The sequence below is a fragment of the Rattus rattus genome, chromosome 5 (assembly GCF_011064425.1).
Source record: "Rattus rattus isolate New Zealand chromosome 5, Rrattus_CSIRO_v1, whole genome shotgun sequence".
Classification (NCBI taxonomy): Eukaryota; Metazoa; Chordata; class Mammalia; order Rodentia; family Muridae; genus Rattus; species Rattus rattus.
The window spans coordinates 38,193,689-38,219,522 of record NC_046158.1 but is presented as its reverse complement, the minus strand read 5'-3'; the positions used below and the strand labels follow the sequence as shown (position 1 = coordinate 38,219,522).

Here is a 25,834-nt window from a genome sequence, read left to right as displayed (position 1 = left end):
ATTTTGTGATCGGCGAAATACCTAAGAAAGAAGGGTCCTCCAAGAGCCCATCACCTGTCCTCCTATCCCTCAGGTTCCCTTTTGCTGCCTTCCCTGTTCTATAGGCTATGCCGGGGGCTTGCATAGGCAAGGGCCTTGTATCAGACGGCCCTCTTATGTATCGAATGTTTCCAATACAGTTAATGCTTGTTATTCTGTGGGGAAGGTGAGCAGTTAGAAACACTGCGACTGGTCAGGGTTTAGGCAGCTTAATGTTTTGTACTCATTTATTGTTGTCTACTAATTTAGGGAGTACGTTTTGTTGAGTTAAGGAGTGACCGAAATCCAGTCACGGGCCTTTCTGACTGGGTTCTTCAACTCTACAGTGTGGGATATTTGATTAGATGAAGTTGATCTAAAAAAAAAAACCGGAACCTGGGGTTATTTTAAATGAGAATAACGCTGGGTACTGGAGATGACTTCTAGTTACTCTGGAGCAATGTTGGAGACCAGGTTGGGCCCCTAGGTGTCTCTTGTGCTCTGCATTCCAGAGGCATCCCGGGCGTGAGTTCACCCGGCAGCCCTTTCGACTCATCTGCGGGCAGCCTAACCCTTGCAAACCCAGTGGTCAGGTTTCTTCTCCTGGAGGGGATCAGCTCGCTCACCCAGGCAGCTGAGGGGCGCACCAGCGTCACCGGGGACTGCAGCAAGCCAGAGAGAGAACTTTGAGCGCTCGTGGAGCGGAAGCCACGCTGCGGCCTTAGCCCTGCTTTCTCCTCATCCCAAAAAGGCAGGAGTGTTTGAGAGGCACAGGGCCCGGCCCCTCTTCCTGCTCCCTCCCCAAGACCGTGTGGGCGGGGCGGGGAAAACTCCGCTATTTGCGTCTCCACGCCTAGAGCCACAAGTGTACACACTGTGGCGACAAGGGAGGCGAGTTCATCTCTAGGGCTCCGGGGTAGCGTGGTCCTCGAGAAGAGTGGAGGCTTTTCTTGCCTCCTGCGCCCCAGTCCAGAGCACGGGATACGGTTGTGGTCCCCGCGGGTGTCACCTAGCGTGCCTGATGGCACAGTGGTTAGCGATGCTCCAGCTGCTCTGGCTCCAGCAGCTGCTGCTGGGGGTTCACCAGGGCAGCGCCCAAGATTTGACCCACACCCAGGAACCGGCCCTCAAGTGGCGTGGTGAGTGTCCCCAGGGCCGGGGTGGGAGCAGATTGACACCCGGGATTCGGGGCGGGAAACGGGTAGGGGTTGAGCAAGACAAACAACAAGGGAGTTTGTATTGTGGTTGCCTGTGTACAATCCGGGGGCAGATGGGACGGACAGTCCCTTCCGCACATCCTCTTGGCCTTCAAATTATGGCACAGTAAGGGCAGGATCTTGCTTTCTAAACTTGCGAGATTATGGGACTTAGGAATAGCTTCAAAATGCAATGCAAACTTTACAAGGGCTGATTAAAACTTTTCAGATAAAGCTGACCAAAAGATGTCTCATTTGATTCCCTTCCAAAGGGAGAACTTGACTACAGATAACCCCAAAACAGGCCTGTCTGATGCGCCCCTCGGGGAAGTGGGCACTGAGGCCAGTCTCTCAGTGGAGTGGACAGGGATGGTGGAATTTGTACAGACACTAGCTACCTTCTGTTCCTCGGTTTCTCTAGGCTGAGCAATGGATCTATAATATTCATGGAACCACTGAAAATTAAGTTACACAGCCCCAGACACGGGTACAAACTGATCAATTCAGCATAGGTTTGAGCAGCAACCCACATACAGTGAGACCCAAAGTGAGCACATAAAGAAACCCAAGGAAAGGGTTGGGGATTTAGCTCAGCTCAGTGGTAGAGCGCTTGCCTAGCAAGCTCAAGGCCCTGGGTTCAGTCCCCAGCTCTGAAAAAAAAAAAAAAAAAAAAAAAAAAAGAAACCCAAGGAAAAAACCAGAATCCAGAAGGAGCAACTCAAAAACGAGTCTCTGAGACATAAAAGGTGTGTCCCAGAATGCGTGACAGAGCAATGATAAAAGGCAAGAGGGTGGCCTTAAACCAAGAGGAGCCTCCTAGCAGCTCGCATGAGCTCTGTCCTAGGAATACGTTTGGAAAACAAGATGTAATCCAGTTCTTTGTTCTTTTATTTTCCCTTCAACATATGCACACATTTTTGAGATTTTGTTTTCTTGGTTGTACTTTGGAGCACCCTTCAAGGGCTTTATGCTCACCAAGGTGCTCTTAGGTATTGTTCAGTTAAGTAGAACTCACTCTAAGCACGCATGGGCAAGCATACACAGCCTGCAGTTTGCCACTGTGTATCTTAGCATCAAGGTCTTGCCTGGGCTCAAGTGTTAGGAAAGGGTAGCAGCTTTGTGAGACTAGCTGGGACTCAGCCCCCAGAAGCATGATCCGAGATCCTCCCAGTCAGGGTCAGCGCCCACTGTGAGCTAATCCTTTCTATCTTTGGCAGACCCAAATCCTGGCCTGAGATAGTGGCTAATGAGGCCTTCTTTCCCACAATCAAGGGCACTTTGAAAATTAGAATCACTGGCTCCCTGTCAAACTCTCCAGGTACAGCCTGCAAATCCTGAGTTCAACACTGTGGGCCCAGAGACTCTTCAGATGCAGGCACTGCGGTTGATGTGCTAGAAGTATGGGCATTCTGTACTAACTACCACACAGACTCTGTTCCTGACCCCATCACCCGCGCCAGCGGAATTACAAGTGAATTGTAGACAGGCATGAAATCGAGTTTTCATTAGCAAGGATGGAAAACAAAATATTAGTATTGGGGAAAAGAGCGGAGGCTTCTCTTGTCTCCTGCACCCCAGTCTAGAGCAGAGGACACGGTTGTGGTCCCCGTGGGTGTCACCTAGCGTGCCTGATGTGCAGTGGTTAGCGATGCTGCAGCTGCTCTGGTCACACCTGCTGCTGCTGGGGGTTCACCAGGGCAGCGCCCAAGATTTGACCCACACCCAGATGGCGTCTACTTCTCTGTCTTGGGGCTTTTATGGTTGTGGTAAACACTAATGAGCAAAAGCAACTCTGGGAAGAAAGGGCTTATTTCATTCACCTCACAGATTATAGTCCATCGTGGAGAGAAAGTTAGGGCAGGAACTCACGCAAGACAGGAACCTGGAGACAGGAGCTGATGCAGAGGCTTTGGAAGAAGGGTGCTTTCTGAATTGCTCCCCATTGTTTGCTTGGCCTCCTTTCTTAAGCACTAGAGGCTGGACAGCGCAGACAAAGGAGGCACCATCAGTAAGAAGCTGGGCTCTCCCACATCATCATCAGTTAAGAAAATGTACCACAGGCTTGCCCACAGGCTGATCTATACGTGCATTTTCTCAACCAAGGTAACCTCTTCACAGATGACTCTAGTTTGGATCAAGTTGACAAAAAACTGGTCAACACAAGTAAAGTTCATATATTCAATTGCAGGAACCAGGGAACAGCTACAATGTGCCTGGCCGTGTTTTGTGACACCTCCATTTCTCACTGCTTCAGCACAACGCTGATTTACCTTTAGCCATCGTTGGCACCCCACCCGACAGTTGAGACGATAAGACAAATCAGTGCATACCCACTAAGAGTAGATTTATAGCAATGCTTAACAGGTTCCACACGCAACATCGTTCTGTGCACGCAGGTACACCAGCCCTGGGAGGTAAACATGATGTGTTCTTTCAATTGTATGTCAGTAATCTCTATGGGGAAATCAGTAAGTGTTGTATCATACCGCAGCAGACATCACTGAGCTTCAGGGACAGCCTGGATATGATATTTACAAGACCTCGAATGAGTCACTTACTCGGTGCCTCGTTTGTAAAACGTCGAGCCTTATAATGGCATGTGTCGTCCTTTAGCTGTACGGTCTTCACAGCTTCTTCCTCTCGCCAGGACTATTTTGACAACCCTGTGTCCGTCGTTTTTCATCCTCAGCACCAACTCTTGACAGATCCCTTCCTCCACTTCCATGTTGACTAAACCAAGGAGCTTTTTGTGCTTGTCTTCCCCTCACTGAGTCTTCTAGCACGTGCTAATGCTAAAACGTGCTAACCTCACTGCCCTGGTTAGTTCTCTGTTGCTGTGATACATGACTCTGACCAAAAGTGACTTGGGAAGGAAATGGTTTATTTGGCTTTTACACACGTCACAACCTATCACTGAGGGAAGTCAAGGCAGGACCTCAATACATGAACCATGGAGAAACACTGCTCGCTGGCTGGCTTAGGCTCAGCCTACTTCCTGATATGCTCCAGGACCACCTGTCCAGGAAAAGGTATCTCCCATGGTGGACTAGGCCCATAATTATCTAATTATCAATCAAGAAAATGCCGCATGGACATACCCGAAGACCAACGCCATGAACACAGTTACTCAAGGGAGACTCCCTTTTCAAGTGATTCTAGGCTGTGTCCAGTTGTGAGGTTGACCACTCACGGACACACTCCAGATACTGGGAGGGCAAGGGGAAGATGAAGAGGGAGCAGAGCATCCTGGGGAGAGAAAGGCAAAGTCTTTGCTAAAGGAAGTTACCTGAGAATGAACACATGTGAAAACCACATCGAAGGCCAAACTGTAAAGTGGCTCTGATCAGAGCAGAGTGAGAGCTTCCTCCTGTGGTGTTGGTTCCCCAGATACACAAGTGTAGTGAGCTCCATCAGACTGAAGGGGCTCTTCTGGACAATTAGCACAAAGGAAAATGGGGCATCAGTTGACTATGGCTCCTGCCTAAAGAAAGACAGTGAAGCAAGGTGGGTGGAGGGGAAGAGCGGTGAGCGATGGCGAAGGCCTCGCTGGTGTCTCTCTGATAAATGGTATGTGCTCTTTCCCTGTGTTGTTTGGGGCTCATCAGAAGGCAATCCCTGAGATGTCTATGGCAGTGTGCATTGTGTGGGGTGGTTCTAGGAAGCGTGGTAAGGGAGGAAGGAAATGAGCAGAGAGGGGAAGAAGGCCTCTGCGGGCAACTGAGGTTCAACTTCACAGGGACCTGTGAATTCTCAGTGGGGCCATGGACGGACAGAAAGCTGTGCTATTTTCCAGCACCCTTCCTCCCCTTCTTTATTGTCATTCCTGAGACATTCATTCTTGGGTGCTTCTGACCTGCCTGAAACCTGTGTAGAAACAGAATCTGTCAGGTGAGTAGAAGCACTGATCGAGGATGTGAGCTCAGAGCTCAGCAGCATCAGCGGCACACCCCCAGACTGCAAATATAAAAACAAGAGTACTGAATGACACTGGCTCCAAGAAGTCAGGAAGCCAGAGGCAGACACAGAAAGGCAAACAACTGCAAAACAGAAGAGTAGGTGTTAAGACAGCAAGCAGTGAGTGGAGGGCTAAAGGCCTGCAGAGGACAGACTGGCCTGAAGAGCTGGGACCCACCAAAGGGCTCTCACTGTCCTAACGGATAAAGAGTGAATTAGCGTATGGGGAAAGGGAGATAGGGGACCAAGTCATATTTTATGTGAAAGCCATAGAACCATGCATCAGCCACCGTCGAAGTTCAGTGGGCTGAGAGTTCCCAATGAGTCACTTTTATGTGCAAAGAAAAGGGCCTGTCTGTTAAGGTCACTGTGGCGAGTGTGGGGCACACAAGCATCTTGTGCTGACGCCAAAATGCTGGCCACTGGAATGAAGGGACACCTCCCCCCCATCACCCGCCCAGTAAAGACATCATCTAGGAAGTTAAGGTTGAGCTAAGTCAGTCCTAGCAGGAAGCATCGAGTGTGAATTTTAAAATATGGTTATTTATTTTCCTTTTAAAATGAGTGAAGTGAAAGGAGACGACGAGAGAAGTTTGGGAAAGGGTGGGTAACAGACAATGGGGATTTGAAGTTTGGGAGATTTATCCATTCTGGATAGTGGCAGCCCTCATGCCTTCCTGGGAAGATGTAGTTGCAGGAGCAGCCGTGAGATTGGACAGGAAGTAAAAAGAGATAGTCGAAGCAGACGAAGTCAAGAAACCAACTATTTAGAGCAATGCTAGAGCCAGAGCCAAGAATCTAATGTTCACCGAAATATTTCATACCACAATGCACAGTATTATGTCTAAATGTTTCATTTAAAAGATGCCCTTGCCCAATTTATCATAGTGGGGTATTTTTTTCCTACTCTACACTCTTTTGTCTATTCTGTCATAGTGGTGATGATGCTAAATTCATTCCATGAGCTACATTAATAGGTACAGCCGTCAGTAGACAAAGCACTGGGCTAGAGTACTGGTGTATTAGTTTAGAAATTAAAGATTTTTCAGATGAAGAGAACAAAGAGGGCCTGCTGCTGCCAGAATCATTGTGTTAGGAAAAGAGGAGGAAGAGAGGAGAGATTGCCACCCGGGAGAGCTTTTGGGGAGACCGAAAGTCACAAACTGGAGGCCAAGTCAGAGCTCCGAGGTTCTCCCACTGCACCGTTTCTGATACAGAGGTTGAAATGCCCTCTTTCCAGATCTTAGTAGTTCCCAACACTGGGGAGGACGCTGTGCTGGTTTACATGCACCCACACTGAATATCATCACACCGAGGTACTAATTGGCAAGACGCACCTTTCTCCTACGTCATACATGGAACATGAGGTTCCATTTAGCCCTAGGACAATCAGTAGGTTTTCTTACTGTCTTCAGCACCTTGCGCTCATATCCCATATGTACAAGTGAATATTTTCTTAAAGCAAAAATGTCTAAATCTATTTGTTTACACACCATTTTAGGCAACTCCTATGTCCTTAGGCAATATGCCATTCTCCTAATCTGGAGATTGGGAATTTAAGCAAAAGCATAACCAGTCTGGTTTAGCTGTTTCCCTGGCCTCAAATCACTCCAACCCCCTGGACCCCATCTCTCTCATCTCTGCCCATCTCTCCCTTCGTGCTTTTGTTGTTTGCCTCCTCTGATTGGCTCTTTACTGCACTCACCTCCTCTGATTGGCTCTTTACTGCACTCACCTCCTCTGATTGGCTCTTTACTGCACTCACCTCCTCTGATTGGCTCTTTATCGAACTCAGTTTGCATATTAGCATATATTTCTGGTTTGACTGACCCTTTCAACTCTTCTCCATTAAGCTTCTAATCTCATTTCCCATTGGTCATTGTCATAGTAACAAGTGTCACCCAAAACAGGTTCCAAACCTATGACCAGAGAGATTAAATCACTTAGGTAGCCCCATTTTCTCCTCAGTTCCTGTTCTTTGGCCTGACATTTCATTTCTTTATCTTGAGTGTCCCGAAACAACAGTGTTTTTGAGATCTCTTCTGAATTCACACCTGCCTAGAGAATCCTCATTTGATCTATCGGAGTGGCAGATTTGAGACATCTCTGTACTGTTCCTTCCAAATGCTTTCAGAAACTGTCCTTGAGAGCTTTTTAGGAGATGTTCTGGCACATAGCCGAGAACATAAATCACAGCTTGAATTGATGGAAATGAAAAGGAATATTGTACTTTAAAAAATGAAACAAACCAAAGAGCACCTTATAAATATTAGTTTAACTACAGTATTTCTATGAAGTAAAGCCACTCAAGAAAAGTGAGCTCTGTGATAGGCCACTAAATAAAGCAAGAGCTTTCTACATCTGTGAGTGGTGACGTGACTTGATAATTTATGATACACTCCAGACTACTGTTGTTCCAAAGGAGTATGTTATTACTGTCATTGAGAAATTGCAAGGCCCAAAATAAACAGGAAATTCAAAGTGAGCACTGTCTTTTCTCACAGCCCTTACATCCAAAAGTTAAGATTTGTTTCAGTTTTATTAATGTCGTCGAAGTGGACCACATGACTAAGGGTATCCCCTATCAGGTGCCTGTGATGCTAGCACTAGAATTAACCCCATTATACAGTTGGGGAATCCAAGGCAGATTCTCTCTGAGACTCAAGCATGTGTTGTATAGCCTGATAGTATTTTTTTCTCCACAGCACTAACTTAGATCAAAGAAGATCAGGGAAGGGTTCATGGGCATGAACCCAGTGTAGTTTCTTGGAGTTCCATGTTCAGAAGGGCCCCCAACACATAGTTTAATGCTTTATGGTCCAGGGTCTTAGTAATTTTATCTTGACTTTATGTATCTTATGTAGGTCTGATGGACATGGGAGAATAAGCCAGGGGCTCAGGACCCAATTCACATAGCTTTTTCTCTCTGGGACAGGCTCGTGACACTCCCCTCCCTGGTATGTCCCCTGGACCACTGCTGCTAGCTACGTGGAGTAGAAAGCGCTCTGCCTGGGTCCTGAGAGTGGACTGCCCACTGGCCAGCAAACTCACCTCATACACTAAGAAGACTGAGAGCTGATCACCTATGTCCAATCCAGATACTAAGTGTGTGTCAAGAGTATTATGGGATTGGGAGTGTGATCTTTGGGGTCCTGTGGGAAGGACAGCTATTTCTCTGTGGCTAGCTGGAGACACACTGAAAGAGCATACCCCTAAACGGGGAGCTGCGTCTCTCGCTCCAATCGCGGGGTGGGGTACCCCCAGGAATCACGAGTAGCCAGTCTTGATGTAACAGCAAGAGGTAGCTTTTATTAACGAGATCCCTATTAGCAGGATCCTGGGTCGATACGTATCCCACACAGGAGACAGAGGAATCGACCCCGAGCCTCCAAACTTGGGGGTTTATATAGGGGAGGTTAGGGGCATTCACACGGTTACACATGATTGGTCAATTCAAATGGTGCACAGTTACTTTCGGCGCGAAATTACATCAGCAAGGAGTACGTGCTCTCTAGCAGCTCGGTAGGCAGGTAGGGTGGCTCATCTCACTCAGGGGGGTGAAGGAAGGGGAGGGGGTGACTACAGATGGTCAATGTCCTTGGGGCTGATAGCTGGTTTGGCAAGTCCTATCTCTGGCTCTCCCTCAGGCACGTCCAGCCCTGCACATCCGGACTCTGACAATGAGTAACCTTTTTAAAACTCTAGTTCTACAACATGTCTTCATTTTGCACTGGAGTCTGCAAATAGTGTAATATAAAGGACAGTGTACGAGTTACTTTTCTATTGCCATGATATAATACCATGGCCAAAGGCAACTTAAGAAAAAAATGGGTTTATTTGGGCTTATGGTTTCAATGGTGAGGGAGACGTGACAGCCAGAGACCAGAGCAGGAAGCCACGAGATTACGTCCTTAACTTTAAACAAAGGAGAGAGAGGAAACTGGAAGTGGGACAGAGCTCCAACCCCTCAAAGCTGGTCCCCAGAAACATGTCTCCTCCAGCAAGCCACTGTACCCCTCTCCCCACATAGTGTCACCAAGTATTCTAATACCTGAGTCTGGCAGGGGGGAGGGTTTATTCAAACCTTCACAGGTGGGGACTGTTACATTTTGAAATGTGTTCTCAACCCCCAATCATATGGTAGAACCCTGATACCTAGCACCTAAGAATGAGAACTTATTCAGGGAGGGAAAAAGGGGTGGGGGTTAGATTTTTTCCCCCAAAGGGAAACAAGTTAAAGAGAGTTGGCTATCATGGCTGTAACCTCATATAGTGGTGAACTCATAGTCAGGTGAATTTGGGGTAAAATATGCATAAAAAATAGATGAGGAGAATCAGAAAGGTGACCTAAAGCAAATGAAGGAGGCTCCTTCCCTCCTGGCCTCAGAAGGGCCCAACCCCTGCCCAGCTTGGCCTTCAGAATCAGGAAAACAATAAATAAATTTCTGTTGGTTAGGCCACTCTGTTTGTGGCCATAGCACCCATGTAACAAGCAAGGCATCCAGCAACCCCCTGTAACTCCAGGCATCGGGGGTCAGTGTCTTCTCACAGGGACGTGTGCACTCACATACACTTGAATACACTTACACAGAAACACACAAATAAAGGTGCTTGCCACCAAGGCTCATGACATGAGTTCTGTTCCTGGAACCCACATTTGTTGAAGAGGAAAAAAAAAAGATATAAACAATAGCCCACCATAAACATCACATTGTATTTGCTTTCTAAAACACCTACCTCGAGTTTACATGGACTTTTTTTTATTGGATATTTTTTATTTGCATGTCAAATATTATTCCCTTTCCCAGTTCCCCAGTCATAAGCCCCCTATTCCTTCCCCCTCCCCTTCTTCTATGAGGTGTTCCCCCTCCCCTTCTTCTATAAGGGTGTTCCCCATCCCCAACCACTCTCCTTCCAACCTCCCTCCCCCTGGCATTCCCCTACACTGGGGGGTCCAGTCTTGGCAAGACCAAGGGCTTCTCCTTCCATTGGTGCTCAACAAGGCCATCCTTTGCTACATATGCAGCTGTAGCCATGGGTCCCTCCATGTGTAGTCTTTGGGTAGTTAGTGGTTTAGTCCCTGGGAGCTTTCGTTGGTTTTAAACAGCCACACTCCTGATGCAGTTCAGGATAGAGAGCTCAGAGTAAATATGTTTGCCTTTAGAGAGGCCACCTTGCCTTTCTGATTGATGGTGGGGTTGCTTTCTGTGTACTAGGTTCAGTCTGGGTCCCTTCCCCCAGGGCTTAACATGCAGGCATTCAGGCAGGGAGTTTAACATGTCAGCCCTACCGTGTCCTGCCTTAACTTGCTCTTTGTAAGCATGCTCCCTCGTGACTAAGACGGTATAGCTTCCACACGGGCGGGCCCGTAAGAAAATAACAGAACCACAGTGAATGGTGAGTTTTCACCCCAGTGATGTCTGCTGGGTACCTTCCAGTTAAATGGAAGCAAAATGATGCAGGGATGGACTGAGAACGAAAAGGACAAAGAATGTTCCTCGCTCGGTTTTAAATCTTCTTAGTAAGACACAAAATCACCGTGAAGAGCCTGACCGGGGGCGGGGGTGGGGTGTGAGAATGAGTCTGCATGGCTGAGATCCTCCAAAGCAGTCTAAATGGTTAATGCACCTGCAGGGGTTGGTAGGCAGCAATTCGAAGCCTCACAGAAGTGTGCCCAGTGGGGCTGATTAAGCCAGGTTTCATTTTTCCCCACTTGTGACAAAGTGTATTGTGTGCCTCCTAGAACCTGAAGCTGTAGCTTGGGGAGATTAGAGAGAAAGGGGAGAGGAACAAGTAGAGATTTAGCAAGAGGGGACCTGTGGGCCTGGGGACAGGGGCGTTATTCAGGTTCACAAGCAGCAGGAGACGAAAGACACCTCAGAATCAAGGACAGTGCTTGGGGAGAAGGAAGTGCTAAGACTGGAGTTTTGTGTTTTGTGTTTGTTTTTTTTAAATGTATGTATGTATGTATATAATGTATGTGTATGTATGTAATGTGTGTATATGTATATGTGTGTATGTATGTATTGTGTATGTGTATATGTATGTATATAATGTATGTGTATGTATGTAATGTGTGTATATGTGTGTATGTATGTATTGTGTATGTGTGTATGTATGCATACATGCATGCATGTATGTATGTATGTATGTATGTGCTTTTGTACTTAAGTAACTTAATTGATTAATAAAAGGCAATTAACAGGAACCCAAGGACTGTTAAAGAAACCCAAAAGTTTTGAGATAAAATGTACACTTTCAACAGAGAGCCATGGAAAGGAAGGTCTCCCTCCCTCTTCTTTTGTGTATCTGTTCTTTGGGGGACCAGGTGGAGGCCCTTGCTGTGAGCATGGGAAGTTTCTCACTTCTGGCTTATAGAGTCCTAAGGAAGAGAACCAGATTTCTCTATCACTGAGGGGAGTTGCTTCAACCCCTTCCTGCTACAGAGTCAGAACCATGCAGCTGCATCTGAGGTCCTGGTTTTACTAAATGGGCTGCTGACAAATCCAAATCCAGGAAGCTGATTGAGTGTGTACCTCTCCAGAGAGAAGCTTCCCACCTTCAGACTAGTTACAGGGAGATGCCATCCCCACTAACCCCCGCGTTCATCTGTGCTCAGACCGGAATTGTGTCAGAGGGGCTGGAGGGACATGTTAACTGGCAAGAACACTCGGTGTGCAAGCATGAGGGCCTGAGTTCAAATCCCCACATGAAAAGAATATGATTGCATGTGCTCTTGTAACTCCAGCACAAAGGGAGTGGGGTGGACAGAAACAAAAGGATCACTGGGGTTTCTTGGCTTCCAGCCTAGCTCCAGGTCAGTGAGAGACCCTGTCTCAAAGGAATACATTTGAGAATGACAGAGCAAGACCGCCCAATTCCTTTGGCTTCCATGGGTACCTGCATACACAAGTGTGCATATATACACCACACATCTCTCTCTATATTTCTCTCTTTCTATCTCTCTCTGTCTCTGTCTATCTCTGTCTCTCTGTCACACACACACACACACACACACACACACACACACACACACACACACACTCAAAGAGAAGCTTCAGGCCCCCTTTGAAGCCAGTGGGTAATATTTGGGTGGATAGACTAAAAATGGGAAAGGAGACTGACATTAATTCACAAGCTGTGACTTCTTAATAGGTTGTCTTAAGCATTGCACTAGATGTGAACTGTGTCCTGGAACTTTCTTTGCGGGGCTCTTATCACTGAGCACCACAGAGGCCAACTTCCTCACCGTGTGGCCTGTTGAATACAAGAGAGCTGTACATGTCTACGGTGCTGCCAGGGCACAGGATTGCTTAAGAATTCTGTTTGGTTTTTTTGTTGCAAGTCGTGTTTGTTAAAAGTGCTAAGAAATAGTTTAGAGGCAGAGAATTAACAGTTCAAACGCATCCCTGGCCACTCTATAATCTTCATGAGGTGGCTTCTAAGAGAAGAGCTGTCTAAAGCAGGAGACACTCAAGACAGGTAGAGAAAACCAGAAGGGTCCCAATGGCAGGGTCTCAAGGGACACTTCCTACAGGTTGGCAGTAGGAGGACGGCTGCTATACTCTCTTGTTACTGCATAGTGGTCTGGATTGGGTTCATTTTCTCTGGTGGTTAAAGAATGAAAAGGCAGGAATAATCTCTTGTGTGATAGATAACAGCTGAGAAATTCTGAAACAGCTGTCTGTTGGTAAAGAGAAAGACTTTTATCAGGGGTGAGAGCCACTCCCCACCCCCACCTCTCCTTATCTAAGTCCTTGAAGGATCTTCCTCCCCTAATTTAGGGTTGGTCAGTTTGAAAAAGACACTGTTAGTAAACAGGTCTTCATTCGATTTGAACTTGATGGGCCAGTCCATGGCAGAGGCCCTCCTGGCTGGGGTGAGCAAAGGCTTTTGTTTTACTGTGCCATGCTTTTGTCTTTGGTCAAGAGGGTGAAGAAGCTAGCTAGCTATGTACTGACCCTCTCCCTGTCTGTCTGCCTCTTGGGGAATCCAGTTCCTAGCCTCTCATGCTGAAATCAAGGGAGTTCGGAGGAATCTGATAGCTATTGAGTACATCAAGCCAAAAACTTAGCCAGCGTAAGTACCTGTGGATGTAAAAATTCTCATCTTAAAAGGTGCAAGAGATGGTTTATTCTGGAGCTATTTTGAGTGACCATGGCCCTAGGAACACAGAATTAGGTTACTACAAATTCCACCTTCCAAAGTGGAAGCAGTTTCGTGTTTTTGTTTGGTTGTTTTGGTTTCTTTCTTTCTTTCTCTCTCTTTTTTTTAAAAAAATAGTTTTACAGGACAAAGAAAGCCACAAGTCAGGGAAACTTTAAAATACATTGGTGGATACACCAAAGAGATTAGAGGAGCTATTCTACAGGCCCAGGACATAACCTTAGCTCTTGGATTGGTGGAAGCTAGTGTTCTGCTGAATTACTGGCTTTTAACAGGTTTTTACTTAATATTCTGAGGTGTTAATTCAGATACAGAGTGGAGCAAGGAGTGGCTGTTCTAGAAGGCTATAACTAGTCCAAAATAAAGTAATTAGAAAATTCTAAATCTGTGCGCAAAACTGAGACTGGATTCTATCCATTGGTCTATGTAGACACAGAGACTTACCCCAGGAGCTGTTCTATTCACAGCTAGACACAGATCCTTCTCAGGAATTCCTGTTAAATATACATTCCCAGAATCCTCATGTAACATTCAGCCTTTCGTTGCTGTAATGAAATAGCCAAGGCCATCCGGTTAGAAAGCAATTTATCTCATTAGGTTCACAGCTCTAGAGGTTCACCAGTGTTGTTTTCTAAAAAGGAAGAGAGAAGGAATGTTCGGTGGGTGTGTAGCCAGGTGTGGGGGAAGGGAGTGCCTCAGCAGGTCCAGCCACAGGACAGTACATATAGGGTAGAGTTTATTCAGGGCATGGGGTGGGGAGTTGAAAGGGTAGTAGAGACAGAGAAAGGCAGAGAGAGGAGAGAGAGGGAAGTGTAGAGTAAAGGCTGGCCATGAGCACCTGGAAAGAGAGTGGGGAAGAATGGGGAGAGAGGGCGAGCAAAGGGAGAAGACAGAGCCTGAGCAAGAAGGCAAGAGGGAGCAGAGGGAGCCAGCAGCCCCTTTTCCAGTGAGTGAGGTACACCTGGCTGTTACCAGGTAACTGGGGGGCGGAGCTTAGACAAAAGGCTAACAACAAGCATGGCACCTGCACCTGCTGGGTTCTAGAAAGGAGGTCACTAGGTCATTGCAGATAGGTCATTGCAGATGGCTTTGCAATGGCAGAAGGGGGGTGGGGGGGACACTGGCAAGACAGGAAGTCACATGAGCCATTGGAAAACAGTCATCCCTATCCATGCCATAGCACTTACTTTCCGTCGATAACCCAATCCTGCCATTTCTTCCCCCACTTGGCGGGGCTCCCGTACTACTTGCATGTATATCTTTAATCTCCATTTCTCCATCACAATTATAACTTCAAGACTGTTCCTCAAACCCATTCCCGTACCGCCTCGCTCCACCAGAATCAGAGCCTCTGAGGCAGGCACATGGTTATTGGTCTTTCATTGTCTGGTCACGTAAAATGATGCTGGGCACACAACAAATGTTTTTGTTGAAGTCTGTTTGACCCCAGGTCATCTTTTAAGCCACAGCCTCATCTGTGTCTTGTTCCAAAAGCTTCCTTCCATATAATACACTTAATATAAAGGTTCTTTTAATAAAATCAAGATCATCATAGAATGACCCCAAAGCACAACAAAGTCATTCTAACTTCACATTCTCCTGCTGCCAAAATTTTCTCTACAGCTGTGCTGTCGTCACTCAAAGGCTGGTTGACCTCATCATCTCTGAGCTTTAGTGTCACTCTCCCTGTCCTGGGTATCTTCTTTGCAAGCTTCCTCTGTTGGCCACCAGTGTGCCTACTGAGTCACGCCCCTGCTACTCTGACACTATCTGATGAGCAGAGGCAGCTCTCCCCTCAGGGACCTGTGCATACCTGTGGTTACAAGTATTAGGTGCCTGGTCAGTATTTCTCAAGTGAAAAATATGAGGACTGCGATTCTCTGATATTCCAGATCAGAATGATGCCCGTTGGCCCTGGCTTCTACCACATTGGATGTCTGTGAGCTAAAATATAAACTTGGCCTTGAGCTATAAGTCACTTAGTCCTGACTTAATAGCCTTCCATCTGCAGGTTCCTGGCACGTCACTCACAACGTCTGTTGTTGGAAATTTCAAGGTGTCTGCTTGTGCCATCTATTAGCCATCCAGTTCTTCTTTCTCAATGTTTGGACGGGATATATGAAAATAAATTCCCAGCAGAGTACAGTCCTCAGTAAACTTCGAACTCATATCCTAGCAGAAAATGGGTATGGGAAGGGGAAAAAAAAGGCAATGAATGAATGGTTCAATTAGATAGCTTCTCCAGACCTGTCTGGGCAAAGCTTGTCTCCCCGCTGAACTCAGGTTCTACTCAGTGCAGTTCAGAGACGGGCAAGCACACGTCCACACATGCTTGTTATGTAAGAGTCCCATCTACTTCCTACTGACAGCGGTTGAAGGGTCAGTTAAGTGTCTTTTTACGTGATCTATTTTCTTGATCCTGGTTTTCTTCTAATTACTTATTTTTCCAGACTCATTTTGAGTGTAACCATGGTGGTAGTGTTTCTTCAGCACTGACCGGACTTCCTTTATGACATTAGCTAAGCCAGCTCTCAAGCCCCCAGAACACATGGATGGAGAGTTTCCAGGGATAGACAGACTAACAATCCCTTGGCCTCCGGCCTGTCCCTCCCACCAATGAGTGCTCACTGAATGAAGGAGTACGTGATTGTTCCAGGTAGTCAGTCATGAGGACAATACCTTAGCTTAAGCAGACCAGCCGAGAGCAGAGCTCCCTTCTCACTCCTTAGAAACTCAGAGGCAGAAAGAGAGGACTAGTCGGCCTGTGTTTTAAAAAGATGCAAATTAGCTTATAAATTTCTTCTAGTAATCCATAACCTCTTCAGCACCCAAATTTATAATTAGGAAGGGAAGACCCTAACACTCGCCTGCAAAGAGATTTAGTAATTCTGGCAGTACTTCATTAATCACTTAATCACTGTTCAAGCAGAACTGATATCCTTGACATAGATAATCAATCTTGATTCCTCCCACACTCGATTTCCATCCTTTTTTAAACCCAACAACTGCACGCACTAAGGATTAGTTAGTGCCCTCATTCCACATTACGTGGTTGTTAGGGACAACTGTTATGGGCACACAGTAGCAACCAGGACAGCGATGCTTACAGTGGGTCTCTTCGTGGTCCACTGGAAAGCTGTTTTGTTGTTAGTGAATCTGTGGAGATTGATGGTGCTGGAAGCCAGGTGTGGTAGCTCCCTGCCGTGATCCCAGTGCTTTGGAGACTAGGGCAGGAGGGAGTGCAGGACCAGCCTGCGGAACAGCAAGACTCTGCCTCTAATAAGTAGAGGGCTGGTTGGACAGTCATAGAGATATGAGATATTAGGATCTACTTCTGAATGTGGCTTGATGGGGAAGTGGCTTGGGTCCTTTGTTAGCTCGGCTTATTGAGAGGTAGCACGTCTGTTCAAGTAGGTCAGCCAGACCTACTTTAAAATACACATCCATGCACTTCCCTGAAACTACATGCCATGGAGCCATCATGGCTCCCAGAACTCGGCAGTGTGGAACATGCTAATCTGGTAGCATTTTTATGCTTTGGAAAGGATTTTGGTGATCACTGGTGTGACTCTACCATCCCTAATTCTGCAACTCTTTCCCCTTAAATGTGTATTGATTTGCATCTTGGCTAGGGTTTTACTGCTGTGAACAGACACCATGACCAAGACAACTCTTATAAGGACAACATTTAACTGGGGGGGTGGGGAGGGACTTACAGGATCAGAGGTTCAGTCCATTATCATCAAGGTGGGAGCATGGCAGCATCTAGGCAGGCATGGTGCAGGAGGAACTGAGAGTTCTACATCTTCATCTGAAGGAGCTAGAAGACTGCCTTCCAGGCCGCTAGGGCAAGGGTATTAAAGCCCATGCCCACAGTGACACAGGTACTCCAACAAGGCCACACCTCCAGACAGTGCCATTCCCTGGGCCAAGCATATATAAACCATCACAATTTAGAAATGTAAAACATTATTTTTTTCACCTCAAGTCTAGGTGATGTACAATTTCCCTGTCCCCTTATTCATCCTGCCACCAATATACTGTTATTCACATCCAGCATTTGTCTTATTTTTGTTTTTAAGCTTCAGTGTGTACTTTACAGGCAGGAGGTGTGGAAGACGAAAACATAAGGAGTCTTAGTAACAATTGCATACGTACTTGAAAATATGAGACAAGGGTTTTCTAAAATCTGGTGCTTTGAAGATCATGTGTCTTCCATAATATCCCAGGATCATTTTGCCCCCACCTCGTGTGATGAAAACAAAAGTGAAAGTGAACCTTTTACCATTGACAATGTTAAAAAAAGAGAGAGAGAGAGAGAGAGAAAAGAAGTCTTCTGCAGGCGTTCAGAGTAGAACGTCACACACAGATCTACGGGTCTACAGTGGGCTCTACCGCTCAGAGTCGAGAAGTCTGAGAAGTACTACTAAGTCATGCTTCCTGGGGCCTTCTCACTGGCTGTGGGAGTTTTGCAGGGTTTATTTAAGAGTCTGTCTTTCACATCCTTCTGAGATTCATGGTGTACACAATCCTAGTTCAAATCAGGAAACTAAGGCTATCAGAGGCCAAGTCATTGATCCAGACATACACAACCTGTGTCCAGAGTTCTTACCCAGTGACTCAGTGTTTTCATCAGAGATACGTAAATTGAGGCCCAGTCAGTGGAAACCAGAGCTGGATACATTTGAATAGGTGCATCAGATAGGGGCTGAGCTACAGGACGATCACAGTAGAATAATTATCCGTTATTGAAAAATTAATGGGACTCTGAGCTAGCTAGAAAGCAATTAGCAGATTACAGCAGAAATTAAGACTAGCATTCAGCCCAGGCATGAAATGGTGAAAAGAAAGGTTAGAGGGAAGGTTAATGATTGAAGTCCACATCACACAGACAAGAGATGGAGTTGATTTTGAATGACTGTTACTAATAGCCACCCTCAGATGGCTCCCATTAGCAAAACAAATTTCCTGATCTAAATGAAATCTCCCCTAGATGCATTCATTCTCCACCCACGCCATCGACACTCCCTTCTCTTCTCTCCAGGGCACAGTAATCGAAGCATTTTCTGACCCCTAACAACTCCTCAAGCACAAGGTTATAAGAAAAGTTATCAGTTTTTAAACGAGGCACGACTTTCACTGATACATTGACAATGATTTTTAACAGAGTCTTAAATGATTTGGGATTGCTATAAATGAATCCGCTCTCTGTGTGATCCCTTTTGGAGGAAACCAAAAGAATTTCCCCCAAAAGGAGGCACTAACCCCTCTGTCCCCTGTGTTAGGGGGCTCATCCGCACTGCTCCAAACCTCTCTGTGGCTCTACTTGTCTCTGTGCCTTTGCTAGGACTCTTGCTGCCCTAAACCCAGTCGTTTAGAAGAAATTGATAAGGTCCCCTCAGAGTTTTAAAGAATAAATGGGAAGTACAATATAATCTGGGGACCTGCCTAAGGGGAGGACAAGTGAACCCGTGGATATGCACAGGCACTCTGAGATAAGGCCATTTTACGCCCAGTCGCCATTAGCTTTAAGCTGATGACATGTCCAATCAGTACTTACTGAATTTCGATAAGAGCTAAGATAGCGTTATTGTCCTAAGAATACTGTGAGGAAATGTGCACATAGTTCTGAAGTCAAGCCAGCCGGCAAGCGTTCTCTGGCTGGATTCTACCAGCTTCTTCCCAGGAGACTGATCCAAAGTAGGGAGGCTCAAGGGAACGTTCTGTCTTGTGTCACTTTCCACTGCTGTGTCTGTGCTCCATGCCCCTTTTGTGTTTAGGTATCAGGCGTTCTATCGAGGCCACTGGCTGCATGCTCGCTAGGTGCTCCTGATAAGAATATCGGCTGGTTCACCATCACACGCCCCTCCCGATGGCTTTGTAGTGAAAGCAGCCTGCAGAAGCAAGTGTTAACCTCTCACCAGCCCCGTATCCTCTCTAAGGGCTGCAGAGATGCTTCCGTTTATGTCATTACCTTGTGGTTCTCTGCGGGAAGACGAGGCTTGAGATTTTTTTTACCTCCACGACTCTTGAGTAAACTGTCCTGTCCCAAACACTAAGGAATTTGTCTGAAAGAAACAAAGTAATAAATGATGGCCACACCCTGGACACCCAGTGTCCCTCTTGCCTGTCACTGCTCTCTGAGTGTTATAAGAAATTTGACTCTCAGGAAACCCTGGTCTGCCATGCCCAGGAGCCTCCTTAGGTCAGTGGTCTCCCAGTATTGCCAATAAGGACTCTTCTTCTGCTTGCTAGGAAACTATTTTATGCAAAGGAAGACTTTCTGGCGGACTCTACCCTTCGACTGCAGGATGACTGGCAGCTGTGACTTATCCCGGCTTAGATGTGCACACTGGGATCATCACGGCCCTCGCTAATTATATATGAAAATTGCATACCACGTCTTTCATTTCTTCTGTTACAGATAAAGGAATTTTCATTATCCAGAGCGAGAGCCTAAAGACTTGCATTCGGGCAGGTAAATCCGTACTGACCCTGGAGAACTGCACACAGCCAAACGAGTACATGCTGTGGAAATGGGTTTCCGACAACCACCTCTTTAATGTGGGAGCCAGCGGCTGCCTAGGCCTGAACATATCTGATCTGAAACGACCGTTAAGTCTCTATGAATGCGATTCCACTCTCGTTTCCTTGAGATGGCACTGTGACAGGAAGACGATCGTGGGCCCACTCCAGTACAAGGTCCAGGTGAACCACAACACGGTGGTGGCAAAGAAAACACCCCATAAGTGGAGCACCTACATGCCCGGTGGTGGGGACATTTGTGAGCATCTTCACAGAGGTAAATGTAGTCGTCGATGTACAGAATATGTAGATAGCATTTCACAGATAAGAATACATATATATTTATATGTACATATCTGTTCTACATGTAATTTTACATATATATCTTTTACAGTATAATTATATATTTATCTATAGGTAAATATGTGTGCACATATATTCACATACACATGTATAAGAAGTAGGATCTTATCATGTAAAAGGAACACACCGGCCTGCTGTGTTGACACTTCTGGAAAATTTTAGAAGCTTCCTTGCTTATAGTAAAAGGATTATTGGAATCTTGGAATGGATGTGCTATAAGAGATGACGACCTCAGAATTTAAAGATACCAAAGGAAAAATACTTAACTAACTTTGGGACTCGATACAAAGATGGGGGGGGGGGCAGAATCGAATACATTGAAAGGGGAGGTTTTTGCACTGACAGGTATGAAGCACCCATACGTGACACCACTTCTCTGACTGTCGAAGTCCAGCCCCACCCTGGGGGTGCATCTCTGGGGCCTTCAGATCCTTGTAAGCCTGGCCGTCATCCATATGACAGTCATGCTACAAGGTGCTGGAAGATAAATGAGACGCTATTGTCAAGGGTTATTTGTTGCGCACCAAGCATGGATTGTGGGGAGGCATGATTTATAGGGGGACTTTCATTTTCTACAGTTCTGTTACTTTTTGGCATTTTTTTTAAATGGAAAAAGAATGGAAGATACAGAAATAAAACTACACGGTAAAACGCTGGCACCCATGTTCTGCCCCTCCACCGACCTAGTCATTTGTACACTCATCCATCCATCTGGCACCCATTTTTTTTTTCTTGAGCACTGACTACGTACGGCTCAGGCGCAGTGATAGGCACTTGTACGGAGGCCCAGACAGACGTGGTCCTTCTCCTCGGGGTTAGAAGTGCAGCAAGAAAGTCCTAAGTCCTAAGGCAGGACCTTCTGTCGCTGATGTGAGTGAAGTTAGGGCCAAGACGAAGACATTTTTCTGGGCTTGTATACTGTAATAAAGCAGGAGCTTTATCGGCATGCTGACAGACACACAATTCTCACAATCTGATGCTTGCTTTATGTTAGCATTTTAGCCCTCTTCCCCTACTGATAACACCCATGCTATTGAGTGAAAAACAGGGGACTGAGAGAGATAAAAGGCCAGGTCCTGAAATATCTCTAAAAACTTGACAATGTCTATATTGAAATATCCTATAAAACTTGACAATGTGCTATGAACTCAGTCAGGCCCTTGCCAGTTGCCAGACAGTGTAGAAATCTCCATAGCTGACCCTCAAGACCGGATGACTTCGCTGACTATAGCTTAGATACCCACCCACTCCCCACCCCCACCATCCTAGAAATCTCCAGCTGAATCCTGAGTGGTTTTGATTGCCACTGTGGCCAAGGATGATGGATTTTTACAGTACTCTAAGCAAGCAATCAGCAGATCTGCTCTGCATGGCCATCTTGTTGAGAAACAGGAACTAGAAACTGGTCAAGTGGGTTGGGGCTCTGAGAATGCCTTTGCTGGAGACCTGGAATGCCAGGAATATTGATTTCTGTTTCTCTTTCATCTCCTAAAAGAACAAGATGAGGCTATGGTAACTGCCTGACAGAGTCTGAGAGGAGGTACCTGACCACCTTGTGGTTGGGCAACTGGACTGACCAGTTCACCTTCCTCCTTATACCTCATACCCAATTTCTTCCACAGGCCTTTCAAAGGCCCAGGCTGGCAGCTGAATGGTACCTGGTTTCCCCGGAGCCTTCCTGCCTTACAGCCCCGCCCACCACTTCTAAGCCCCGCCCAGCACAACTCCTCTAAGCCCCACCTACCACCACTACATCTTGAGCTCTAACCTGTAAATCTAAAATAGATTTCTAAAGCTCTCCCTCTGTGATCAATGAGTTTCATTTTTTGAATTCGGGAGACAAGCACTGTCTGGGAGCACTAGGTGAAAGCAGCTTTGCGGGCCCTCCTGTTACCAAGGAAACCACACTATTGCTATGGATAGAAGCTGACTCACTGGTTAACGCACTTTGCTCTCTCCATTCAGACTGTCACAGTGTACCCAGTGATTTTTTTTTTTCCTTCTTAAGAACGGAAGTCTGGTTTTGTCACTTTCTAATTTGAAACCTGCCAATGACTTCCGGCCACCCTCAGGATAAAGACTGAAGTATATAACAGCAATCTGAGAGACTGCTTCCTGGAGTCGCCATTATTCCACAAGCACTCCTTTCCCCAACTCTTTAGATTTGCTGTTCCTTCTGCTGGGACAATTTCTTTCCCCAGACGAGCATTCTCACTTACTTACCCAGCTTACTCACAGAGGTTTTACAAGAATCATCGGAAGCCGGGGGCACTCCACTATACCCACAATCTTCTTGTCCTATTTTATCCCTTCATGACATTTATTATTACTCGAAACTATGTGTATTTGCTATCACTTATTATTTCTCCACCAAGCCAGTTTGTTAGCAAAAAGAAGTTTGTACAGTTCACTACTGTATTCCCAGTGCAGGATATGTTAAGTGACCAATAAGTACTCATTTTTTTAATTTTAAAGGATTTATTTATTTTTATTTTAAGTACGAATGCCTTGCCTGCCTGTATGCATTTACCACATGCATCCCTGATGCCCACAGAGGTCAGAAGAGGGCATTGTATCCCCTAAAACTTGAGTTATAATGGTTGTGAGTTACCATATGAGTGCTGGGAATCAAGCCCAGGTGCTCTGTAAGACATTAGGCCACTTTTGCCAGGTCCCCTAAATATCTATTGGCTGTTGTGAAAATCCCTTCCCTGAGGAGACATAAACATCTACCCCCTACATAAGATCCCAAGAACGAGCCAAAGTTAACCCAGAGGAAACAATGCTTTGCTAGGTTTACTGACACAGCATGGTCAGGTGAGGGGTATGGCCTGGAGACCAGGTAGGCCCAAAGCAGCCATATTGGAAGGTCTGTGCCTAATGTGAATGATAGTCCTGCAAGGCTGCATAAATCAATCCTTCCTCCTTTGGCCTTCCCCAGCCTATACACTCCCTCTGTGAGTCTCAGACCAGTTATACAAATTTGTACGCGAACGGTACGTGTGTGTGTGTGTGTGTGTGTGTGTGTGTGTGTGTGTGTGTGTAGAGTAGGTGGGATACACAGCTAGATGCTCAGGTGAGAGTCCTCTAACCTTCCCCAGGAAGGTCAGGAAATGCCAACAGTCTGCAGGCTGAAAGAGGACGCTTCTGATGTGGTGAAGAAGACAGCCATTTTGCTTTCAGGACTGTGATCTTCAATATCAACCAAATGGACTGATAGATGGCTGCAAAACTAGGCGTCCAGACAGTGAGGGCTGATAGGAGGCAGGCGAATGCTTTAAGAGAAAAATTCCACTCATTCACAAGTTTGTTTGCTGTGGTGAGCAATAGCCCACAGTCAACAAAGAGCTAGGTAAACATAGGGACCAACCGTTTGCCTCACAAGTGCCTGCCAGGGGGAGGTTTATATCCAGTAACAATGCTCCAGCAGATGACACTTTCCCAAGAAGAAACTGATGCCGTATTTGACTGTCATTCTTTTTCTCTCCTAGATATATATACCTTAAAAGGGAATGCCCACGGGATGCCTTGTGTGTTTCCTTTCCAGTTCAAAGGTCGGTGGCACCACGAGTGCATCCGAGAAGGGCATAAAGAGCACCTGCTGTGGTGTGCCACCACGAGCCGCTACGAAGAGGATGAGAAATGGGGATTCTGCCCAGATCCTAGTAAGTGCAAATACGTCTCCATATGTCATGAATGAATCAAGGATGACTGGAAACTTATCTGTAGTGAAGGAAAAACACCCGGGGCTGACGGGTTGATGTCTGAGATTTTGATTTGAGGTTTGTTTTTGACTCGAAGAGGCAATTCTAATTCATAGTCCTCTCCCCCCTCTACGTTCAAATGATGCTAACCAGCTTCTCTTCCTTACGCTCGGTGAATAAAGATGATTTAACTGGAATCAAATTATGACGCTCTGTGAACTTGCCAGTACCAGCTTCCCAGCAGGACACTTCCAAACAACAGGAGCCCAGACAATAGCCAGCTATCCCTTCCATCCTCCCCTGAGCTGGCCTCACGTCTCCTCCAGACGCTTGTCTTGCCCTCTGTCAGGGCCAGATGCCAGCTGCCCCTGGATGATCTTTCTGGAGCATCACAGTTACCCTCTTTACTCCTCAACCATGAGGGCTCCTCTTGAATTTGGATTTTTCCAACCCTTCCGTGTAGTCTTAAAATGTTTTCTTGAATCCTTAATCTTAATTTTCAAGGTCCAGTGACAGCTATAATAACAACTACTTCTGTTTTTCTTTTTCCAAGCACTGCTTGGTTATTATTTTCCATTTAACTAAAAGATTTCCTATTGTTCCTCAATTTTTGGGGGGTACTTAAAGCTTCTGCTTTCTGTATTCCATTTCTCTTACATTGGCTCCTGAGAATCAGAGAATATGTCACCTCCTCCTCCTCCTCCATGCCTGCCCCCCTCCCATGCATACAATAAAATGCAACAATTGTTTTTTTTTTTTTAAGTAAATTAAAGACCTAAGTCCCAATAACGTGATGTATAAGCTATCTGCAGAGTTATTTCCCGGTGTAAGAGCCACAGGGTTCAGTAAATAGGAAAGAGTGACAGTTCTTTTTTTTTTTTTTTTTTTTTAAATTGGATATATTTCTTTATTTACATTTCAAATGCTATTCCCTTTCCTGATTTCCTGTCCATAAGCCCCCATCACCTCCCCCTCCCCCATAAGGTTGTTCCCCCATCCACCCTCCCTTACCACCCCCTCAAGATTCCCCTATACTGGGGGTCCAACCTTGGCAGGACTAAGAGCCTTCCCCTTCCCACGGTGCCCAACAAGGCCATCCTCTGCTACATATGCAGTTGGAGCCCAGGGTCAGTCCATGTATAGTCTTTGGGTAGTGGTTTAGTCCTGGAAGCTCTGGTTGGTTGGCATTGTTGTTCTTATGGGGTTGCAAGCCCTTCAGTTCTTTTCAATCCTTTCTCTAATTCCTCCAACGGGGTTCCCGTTCTCAGTTCAATGCTTTGCTGCTAGCGTTCACCTCTGTATTTGACATGCTCTGGTTCTGCCTCTCAAGAGAGACCTATATCCGGTTCCTGTCAACATGCACTTCTTAGCTTCATCAATCTTATCTAGTTTTGGTGGCTGTATATATATGGGCCACATGTGGAGCAGGCTCTGAATGGCCGTTCCTTCAGTCTCTGCTCTAAACTTGCCTCCATATGCCCTCCTATGGATATTTTTGTTACCCCTTTTAAGGAGTGAAGGATCCCCATTTTGGTCATCCTTCTTGAGCTTCATGTGAATCTGTGGATTGCATCTTGGGTAAATCGAACTTTTGGGATAATATCTATTTATCAGTGAGTGCATACCATGTGAGTTTTTCTGTGATTGAGTGACCTCACTCAGGATGATATTTTCTAGTTCAATCTATTTGCCTATGAATTTCATGAAGTCATTGTTTTGATACTCCATTGTGTAGATGTACCACATTTCCTATATCCATTCCTCTGTTGAAGGGCATCTGGGTTCTTTCCAGCTTCTGGCTATTATAAATAAGGCTGCTATGAACATAGTGGAGTATGTGTCTTTGTTGTATGTTGGAGCATCTTTTGGGTATGTGCCCAGGAGAGGTATATCTGGGTCCTCAGGTAG

At 46.0% G+C, this 25,834-nt stretch overlaps 1 protein-coding gene across 1 annotated transcript in view; it reads left to right on the top strand.

The window, feature by feature from the left end:
* The first annotated feature begins 908 nt into the window (after window positions 1–908).
* Pla2r1 (phospholipase A2 receptor 1) overlaps window positions 909–25,834 on the top strand; it is a 130,245-nt gene continuing 105,319 nt past the window's right edge. Inside the window, exons 1-3 of the mRNA XM_032901940.1 lie at window positions 909–1,157; window positions 19,759–20,136; window positions 23,714–23,887. Coding sequence (XP_032757831.1) covers window positions 1,040–1,157; window positions 19,759–20,136; window positions 23,714–23,887 — 670 coding nt within the window. The 5' untranslated portion in view covers window positions 909–1,039. The remainder of the gene's footprint in view (window positions 1,158–19,758; window positions 20,137–23,713; window positions 23,888–25,834) is intronic.